The sequence below is a fragment of the Impatiens glandulifera genome, chromosome 1, assembly GCF_907164915.1.
Source record: "Impatiens glandulifera chromosome 1, dImpGla2.1, whole genome shotgun sequence".
NCBI classification, from domain to species: Eukaryota; Viridiplantae; Streptophyta; class Magnoliopsida; order Ericales; family Balsaminaceae; genus Impatiens; species Impatiens glandulifera.
This window is the reverse complement of record NC_061862.1, coordinates 154,186,232-154,195,983: the sequence shown is the minus strand read 5'-3', so window position 1 is coordinate 154,195,983 and position 9,752 is coordinate 154,186,232. Positions and strand designations below refer to the sequence as shown.

The following is a 9,752-nucleotide window of genomic DNA, read 5'->3' as shown; positions in this document are numbered from 1 at the left end:
CAAACCGCGCCTCGGAAAGCACGGACAAGCCACATCCAGGGAAACAACTTGTACGTTCCTGTTTTTTCCTTAGTTTTGCTCACTGAATCTTCCTCTTTCAATAAGCTTGTCTTCTTTTCTATATTCTTTCTTCCTTGAGAGCTTTTCCTCTTAGTTGGCCAAAGCAATGAAAAGTCGGCTTAGGGTTTAGTCCTATATAAGGGTTAATTCGATAGCTTTAAGAGAAGATTCAGGGCTGCTCAAGAAAATATTATTTCGGTCACTTAAATTTATTAGTAGCTAAATTTATTAATGTAAGAGTTTGGCCCTTGCCACTTGCCAGCTCATTTAGACTATTGTGTAGTGTCCTAATAACATGGATCATTTAATGATTATTCATATTTTTTATTTCTGAAATGAATATTCTCCTTCCTATTTCTAAAAGCTGCTAATATCTCATATTCCTCTTTTGATTTCAGACCTAGTGGTCCCTTGTTTGTTTGATCAGGTTAAACTGATGAGCCAACCAAACATCCAATCTAGTTTATCTGAAGAATTATTTTTCAAAAAAAGATCAAATTTCATTAATAGCAACACGATCTAGGAAGATTAGAAGTTCACATGACAAACACCCGAATCTAAATGGGCAAAAACATGACAAGAACTAGCAAAGTTCTTGCATGAAATGCAAAAAAGAATTCTAGAAAATAAAAAAAAAAATAGCCAATAAACCGGTAAAGCCCGTTGTTGGATTAACGGGTTAAACTGGAATGATCAGTCCATTACTGCAGAATCAACAATACTCCAATTTCATTCTTCTAGTTCATAGTTCATAACTTCATACCCAATTAAAACAAACAGCTAGCTTTTGTCTAACCCAACAATAATATCCATGGATAAACACAAAAACGTAAAACCATCAAAAGACATGCATGAACAAGTTTCGCGAAAATCAGTTGCATACATACTTATTGCAGCTCAATCAAACAAGCTACAACTGAATTTTCCATCGGATAGAGTTATTTTCTCTGCTTTCTTAACTGCAGTAAAGGGAAGAGGGGCGAAGCTTCTAGATGGTCCATAAAAGTGGGGAAACACATTCGATTCGTCTACTCTTTCATACACCAATCCATCCCCTAACTGCAACACACATATGGTAAAAGCATGGTAAAAGGAACACTACTAATCCCCAAAATACATTTATGAATCTTCCATTGTCTATTATCAATCTTCATAGTGAAGCTAAATGAAATGTTCATATCAGGCTTATTTGCATCATTTTCACATAACCCCAAAGTTAAACCACATCCCCTAACTCCAACACACATATGGTAAAAGCATGGAAAAAGAAACACTACTAATCCCCAAAAGACATTTATGAATCTTCCATTGTCTATTATCAATCTTCATAGTGCAACTAAATGAAATGTTCATCAATCTTATTTGCATCATTTTCACATAACCCCAAAGTTAACCACATCCCCTAACTGCAACACACATATGGTAAAAGCATGACAAAAGGTACACTACTAATCCCCATAAGACATTTATGAATCTTCCATTGTCTATTATCAATGTTTATAGTGCAGCTAAATGAAATGTTCATCAAGCTTATTTGCATCATTTTCACATAACCCGAAAGTTAACCACAGAATTAGTCAATGAGTTATGTTAATATCAAGGACTTAACAGCATTTTAGTATCATCTTCTAAGTTTAACATACTCTGTTCAGAGGAAAAATATGAGGGATTTTACCTCTTTGGCATCAACTTGAAGCAGATATAGCTCAATCTTTGTATTTAAGAAGAAGTTTTGTAATGTAGATTGAACCTGCAGGTTGTAGTAACAAAGTTCATTTAGACAAGCTCCTTACAAATAACAATCTTGATGAACTTATGTGATCAAGTGTTGATTCCATAAGTTCAATTTATAACAAGATCGTTCAAATAATGAATTATAATACTCAAAGATTAGGTGCATCAATTGGAAACCATTCGAGTAAATGATAACCCTAAAATCGACAGATCAGAATACGACTGCTTAACCTCAATCAAAACATAAGATTGAACATGAAAGTAGATAACCTGATCGAGCTTACTGAGATGGAAACAACCGGTGGATTTGTCAAGTTCGCCGCCGAAGATAAAGCCAGATTTCTGAAGCTCTTCCCATTCGTCCACAGTGCTGATCCTATATACATATTGTTCGTCGTCGCCGGAAGGTCCCTCGATTCCGGCCATGGTTCGCCGTGAGCAACTAGCTACCACCGATCTCAGGCCTTGGAGTATCCGTTCAGGATAAGACTTTGGCAGTTCAGATCTTCTGCTACCGATTGCCGTGTTCCCCTGTGGCGCACCAATCAGATTGCAGCATTATTAATTTAATAATAAATCAATCTGGGCAGGAGACGGAGGGAGGGAGAATCCGGAATCCGGGTTTAGGCCCGGGTTCACACAAGACGCCGTTAACGGAAGCGCCCGTTAACGCCAGGAAATAATATAATATTCAGATAATACCCAGATAAGATATCTTCGCTCTGATCTACACGCACGTTGCCATGACCCTCATGTAAACCCCGCATACCCACCCATGAGAAGACCGTCTGCCGTTCATGAAAATACACTTACACGTCCATGTAAAGACCGAATTGACAGTCATATTATATTTACGTTTATTAAATATTAATTTAATTTATTAAATAACACAGGCAGCGATATAATATTCGCTTCAAGTAATTCAATCTTTTATTTACTTGGATTTTTTATTTACTTTTTGTATTTAATTTTTTTTTGCCTCGAGACTCGCTGGAGCGAAGATATATTTGCTTCAATTAATTTTAATAAAAACCCCATGTAAATCCCCCCTACCCACACATGTAAAGACCGCTTGACTACCATGTAAAGACACTTACCCGTTTATGTGAACACCAAAATGACATGGATTTTATATTTCCGTTTATTAAATATGAATTCAATTAATTGAGGATGACATGCAGCAACCGAACAAATCTTCGCCTCAATTACCGGATTTTTTTTTTTTTTTGTATTTAATTTTTTTTTGCCGGAGACATTCATGAGCGAAGATATATTTGCTTGAATTAATTCTAATAAAAACATCATGTAAAACCCCCATACCCACCCGTGAGAAGACCGCTTGCCTACCATGTAAACACATTTACCCGTCTATGTAAAGACCAAACTGACATGGAATTTATATTTCCATGTGTTAAATATTAATTCAATTAATTGAAGATGACATGCAGCAACCGAACAAATCTTCGCCTCAATTACCAGGCTATTTTTAATTTTTTATTTTTTTCCGTTTATTAATAAATGTTAATGTAATTAAATTAAATTGACAATCAGTAAACGACCAAATATTCGCTTGAATTTTGTTTTTCGAGTAGATGATTGAAAGCGAAGATTTCTTATTTTCAAATAATTTTATCCTCACGTTCATGTAAAACCACCTCCCCTCCAATGAGAAGCCAACTTGCCTGTAATGTAAATTCACTTGTTCGTGCATTTACATTCAGCGAATAAATCTTCGCTTCGATGAATAGTTTTTACTTTGCATTTATTTTTATTATTTTTTTAAGAAGTTACGATATCGAACGAATATTTATTCGCTTCCATGACTAGTTGATATAATTTCAATTTCCCGCTACAAGCCGACTCTCCCTCAATTTCATTTTCATAAGCAACTGTTCATATTCTTCTCTCTCTATCTCCCGGCGATAATCCAAACACTGAACGTCGAACCCTAGATATTTCGTTTATACTACAAGGATATCTTCTGAACATGTCGGGTAACCAAGGCAAGAACATGGAAGTGGATCATCCCATCGACTCCCGAGAGGTCGTCTTGCAAGTTTGTAGGAGCATAAACGAAAACGAAACTGCACCCACTCCGGCATCCAACGTCAATCCCAGCACTAAACCAGAGAGGTATGTTGATCTTATTGTGTTTATACTAATTTTACACATGTTTATTCAATTTATTTCGTTGAATACTGATTTATGCTATCCCACCCAAAATAATGACTTCGAGGTTTAATAACTTTACATATGAAAGGAAGAGGAAGAGAAATCCGAAGACGAATACTAAGTCTTCATCGACTGCTGAATCAGTTTCCACAGTTGCTGTCGAAGCTACTGATGTTGCTGCAGGTACTGATGATATTTTACCACCACCTTTTCCCCCTAAAAAAAAACCAAATGTTATTCCTACCTCCAATCCAACAGTCGATGAAGAGTTACCAGAACCACCCCCAGAAACCACTAATATTTCTCCGTCTACTACCCCATTCGATGAAGAGTTTCCCCCCTCTCCCCAAAAAACCAAAACCCGCAAGAAACGTCCAGTGACATTTCTAACCAGATCATCACCTCATGGCCTCGCTCAACTCATTCCTCAATTGAGCGTAGAACAGAGGGAAGCCGTTAAGGAAATCGGGTTTGGTTCTCTTCTTACAATGGGCGTCTCCAAGTGCCTTGCTCATTTTTCCAAACATGTAATCCAATCTTTTGACCCGGATAAGAGTTCTCTGGTATTGGCCAACGGTGATGAGATCCGTATCGATGAAGATCTCGTACAGCTCGTGATGAACCTCCCTAGAGGCTCAATGAACGTAGTCGAGTCCGTTGGGTTGGACAAGACTAAGGACCCTGCTTATTTTAATTTCTTGAGGGATTGGAAGACCAGATGGACCGGGGAAGACTCCAAAGCTCCCGAAACACTTTCTATGATCCCCAAGATATTAAGTAACACAAGTGCAGACAACGATTTCAAAATAGACTTCGTTGTCTTTGTTGTCTCTAGTTTTTTATGTCCTGTTCAAAATTCACGAGCCAGGTAAACATGTATTCAAACCTCTTATATATCTAATTGTATTTTTGAATACTGACAAATGTATTTTTTTCATTTCAGGTTCAAAATTCTCAAATCCTTAATGGAGGTTGATAACATAAAGGAACTGAACTGGTGCCACTTTACACTTCAACGATTGATTGACAGTGTAAGAAGTTGGAAAGAAAAAGCAAGTAAAAATAAAAATCCATATTTCGATGGACCTATAACCCTTTTATCGGTAAGTATTGTTGCCTCTCTTATATATGATTTATAGATATGTAATATTTTCTAACATGTCTCCCACTCCTTTACTCCAGATTTGCTACCTAGATGGTGTTTTTGTGGAAGGTGAACGTATCCCCTACGAAAGAAAATTTCCAATCATCTCCTGTTGGGATGACGTCAGCGTGTTGGAGTTTACCAACTTAGAAGGTCGTGCCGGTGGTTTTGGGCTTGGCAGGGCAAGGGCGCGCCTAGCAGTTAGACAACCCGAGAATCCAGTTGACTCGGTTGAAGTAAAAGAAGACGATAATGAGGTATGTGGAAACAATAAATTGACTCCCATTGTTCTTTATTATCCTGTTTTCAAGATTAATGAAGTATGTTTTTCATAATGTACAGTTGTTGACATCCAAAATCCTGCAAACTTTTAAAGATACAGCCCAACAGCTGAATTACCTATCAGGGGAGTTGGAGAAACGCAACATCGATCCGAAGCCCTTTTTTGAGGCCGGTTTCCTGAACCTCAGAGAGTCTGAAGGGTTCATGAAACACTTGAAGGTGGTGATCGATGGTCCGGTTCATGTAGGTGTGGAAGATCCTACAAGGGAGGCACTTGTGGACACTTTACCGTGTGCGGGCTTGAAAGTCATTAGTCCCCGGGTTGATTACACATGTGAGACTGCATTGGAGGACCATGCAGACAATCAAACAACACGGGTTGAACAGAATGATTTAGAGGATGCAGTTATGCCCCATCAAGAAAATCGTTCAGATCAGGTGGAACCGAATGATCTCGATGATGCAGTTCTGCACAATGAAGATCAGTCACTCCCTCTTGAAACGAAAGATGTTGAGGATGTAGGTCATGACATTGACGATGAATCACTCCTTGTTGAACAGGAAGTTGTACAGGCTGCATTTCAGCCCATTCAAGCCAAGTCACCCCCTTTTCAACCGGACGAACCTGAGGATGCAGTTATGCCCCATCAAGAAAATTGTTCGGATCACGTGGAACCGAATGATCTCGATGATGCAGTTCTGCACAATGAAGATCAGTCACTCCCTGTTCAACCGAAAGATGTTGAGGATGTAGGTCATGACATTGACGAAGAATCACTCCTTGTTGAACTGGAAGATGTACGGGCTGCATTTCAGCCCATTCAAAGAAAGTCACCCCCTTTTCAACCGGACGAACCTGAGGATGCAGTTCTTCCCAACAAAGATGCCTCACCCCGTGTTGAACCAACTGATCATGATGGCGAAGTCAAGGAACGGGATGAGGTACCCCCAGTGCAGACACCCACTCTTGAAGACGATGATCAGGGTGAAGGGAAGGAACCGGTTGAGGAACCCAAAGCGCAGCATGTTGAACCAAATGCTCAGGGTGAAGGGAATGAACATGTTGCGGAACCCAAATCTGTTGCACCAAATGATCAGGTTAAAGGCAAGGAAAAGGTTGAGGCTTCTGATGCCGTTGAATCTTCTGAAGATGAAGATGAAGGTGATGGGGGGGGATGCATCAACATTAGAGAATATCCTAAGAGGAAGATCACGAAAATTCCTGTGCACCTTCGATCCCCCTACATGCAACAAGTTGCAGATATGTTGGACCACAACATAACCATCAAGGAACAGAGATTAGCCGATTTTGTGTTCGATGAAGACCTGCCTGAAATGTAAGTTACCTCTCATGCTTTTCGGAATTTCAAATATGAAATTAGTTAGTTATGGTCTTGTAAATGAATGTATTTTGCAGGGACGTTCTGTACGTAGGTGCACCGGGTAATATCACCCGTAAGCTCTTTCAAACGGTGAAAATGGGTCGTGAAATTGCGAGCGAAGTTGTGGACGCTTGGTCCATAATTGTGCACTTCAAATGCCGTAGGTTGCCAAGGCATGAGCCACGAATAATATGTTTTTCAACAATTTCACATGTAAGTGCTTCTCTTGTTTTGTTCTATGTATCCTTCAATGTTCATGACTTTGAGTCTCCCCCCTTATTTTGCAGGTTAATCTGCAGTATGATAGGACCTTATTTTGTCAATCCCTTGAAGAAGACATGAGAAACTACCATGTCACAAAAGAAGACATCATCTTCGCTGACCTGGTATGTACATATCCCTCAATTCCAAGTAACGAGACTGCCATAAAATAACAAATGTTATGTTCTTTTTGCAGATATTCCTACCTGTCGTCACTTCTGGACATTTCTTTCTTGTATGTGTGAATATTAAAGACTCCCAAATAAATGTCCTAGACAACTCCGGTCGTCCGCATAGAATGAAAATTTTGGAGAAGTATGTCCAGTTGAGGAATCAAATCGATAGTTTTTCGACTTTCTTGGAAAGGCAAGGCATACAAAGATTTGCAGAAAAGGTTAAGATGTACAGGATAACGGCCCCAAAGCTGCCTTGGCAAGACCAAACAAACAAGACCGACTGCGGTGTATATTTAATGAGACATATGGAAACATATAGAGGAAAGATGAAGGGTTGGTCATGTGACATCAACGAAAAAAATGTGAGTGTTTTTTATATGTTATTCTATGACATTTATCAATTTTAAATGTTCTTATACTTTCTCTTGTTCTTTTGAAGGCCGACGAAGCTTTGAGTACATTGAGGATAAAATATTTATACAGAATTCTTATGTCTGACCACAATGTCAATAGGTTCAAGTTAAAGACTGCAATTAGATCAAGATATTAGGGTTTTGTATGTGTTATACGGAATTATACTTGTACAGTAAATCTTATGTTCACACAGGTCAATTGACCTATTTTTAATGTATGGATGTTTGATATTGATTTATAACTTATAATGCAATTCAGATCTTAATGTATGGAAGGCAGTTCAGATCTTAATGTATGGAGTTATAATGAATTGCTTATAATGTATTGATGTTTGATATGTATTCTTGTACCCATATTTGTGAAATCCTAGACGATGTTATTTTCTTAACTGTATCTTTGAATATTCTTAAACGAAGATATATTCTTAACATGATCAAACTGATAAACTTGCAACCGTAATATTGACATGATGACCACCTCTTGAAACAGAATTATGTTGTTATGTCTTCTTGTGGCCCTCTTCTTAACTATTCATTTTCAAATTTCTATCCCCTGGAAAATCTTCTTATGTTCCTTTTCGGTGCAATCCTTAATTTGATAATCAGAGACGAAGATATCTTCTTCAATATATGTTCGCAAATTACTAAACGAAGATATCTTCTTCACTATATATTTAGAAATTCCTAAACGAATATATCTTCTTAATTTATTTTGGGGTACAATCGATATTTCGAAACTACGAGACGAAGATATCTTCTTCAATATATGTTTTCAAATTCCTAGACGAATATATCTTCTTAATTTATTTTGGGGTACAGTCGATATTTCGAAACTACGAGACGAAGATATCTTCTTCACTATATGTTTTTAAATTCATGAACGAAGATATCCTCGCAACTAAACATTTTCAAAATCCTAAACGAAGATATCTTCTTATGTTATTTGTTGGTTCAATCCATATTTTTAATATCCGAGCCGAAGATATCTTCTTCACTGAAAATTTAGAAATTCGTAAACGAAGATATCTTCTTATTTTCATTTTTTGGCTCAATCCATATTTGTAATATCCGAAACGATGATATCTTCTTATGTTAAATTTTGGGGCAATCCATATTTTTAATATCCGAGACGAAGATATCTTCTTCGCTATATGTTTGCCAATTCATAAACGAAGATATCCTCGCAACATGTAATGCACCTACCTGTGGTATGTATTGATGTCAATTCAAGAATGAAAACTCATTTATTAACTTCAACTACTGCTGTATCAAGATCATCACTCTCATACCCTCACTCTCACTCTCACTCTCACATTACACTCTCACTCCTTCCCGAATCTCTATCTACCGTTGTCTTCCCTTCATTCATTAAGCGTAAAACTCATAAGATGGATGTAGAGATGGACCCAGACATGCTGGTTTTATCGCAGCAACAACTGGAGCGATACTTAAGTCTGATCAACGATGACCCTGTCCCTTTTAGTGTCTATCATGTAGATGAGATTCTTCCTCTAATACGAATAAACGTTAACGACGGACTGATGGCCCACATGCAAAGCAGATGGGATACGGACTCTCGTTCTTTTGTTATTGGGGAAATGCACATATGCCCGACGCTAGAGGACTTTGCTTCAATCCTTAGGTGTGGTACAAATGCACTCATGATCTTGCCTGTCCATCAAGATCCTCATATGGCCGTCCACATTTGCGACAGCTTCTATGGATGTACAATGTTTGATGCTCTCTTGTTTACCCTCCAACATGGATTTCTGAATATGACAAACATAGACGAGTACATTTGGCGTGTCCAGGGAGCTGAGAGGACCATCAACCACACACAAAGCAAACTGATCATGCTTGTGGTTCTGGCTCATTTTTTTTATGTCCGGCTGCAGGACGCCGGCCTTCGGAAAGGCTCCTGCGGGTAGTTCCTGCACTGATGGGAAACGCCCCAAACCTGGCTAGCCTGGTACTTGCTGAGACATTACTTGGTCTTAACGAATTTGTTCCCGAGGAAAACAACTATTCTCGCCGTGGATCACCTTTGGTTCTATACCTCTGGTTGTTAGACAAGTTGCATTGGTTGCCCCGTCCTTCAATTCCCTACACTTCCTTTGCCAATCTACAA

General features: G+C 38.4%; 1 protein-coding gene across 1 annotated transcript; it reads right to left on the bottom strand.

The window, feature by feature from the left end:
• Positions 1–761: 761 nt before the first annotated feature.
• On the bottom strand, positions 762–2,294 carry LOC124916536. Its single transcript, XM_047457270.1, has 3 exons — positions 2,065–2,294; positions 1,736–1,810; positions 762–1,119 (listed from the first exon to the last, which is right to left on the bottom strand). Exons 1-3 carry the CDS (start codon positions 2,218–2,220, stop codon positions 958–960), a joined length of 393 nt encoding a protein of 130 aa, XP_047313226.1. The 5' UTR covers positions 2,221–2,294; the 3' UTR covers positions 762–957.
• Between the last annotated feature and the right edge of the window lie 7,458 nt (positions 2,295–9,752).

Coding starts and splice junctions, on each gene's coding strand:
- LOC124916536 (XM_047457270.1), bottom strand. CDS start 2,220: ATGGCCGGAATCGAGGGACCTTCCGGCGACGACGAACAATATGTATAT. Junction 1,811..2,064: donor ATCTCAGTAAGCTCGATCAG/GTTATCTACTTT, acceptor TACAACCTGCAG/GTTCAATCTACATTACAAAA. Junction 1,120..1,735: donor TTCAAGTTGATGCCAAAGAG/GTAAAATCCCTC, acceptor TGTGTGTTGCAG/TTAGGGGATGGATTGGTGTA.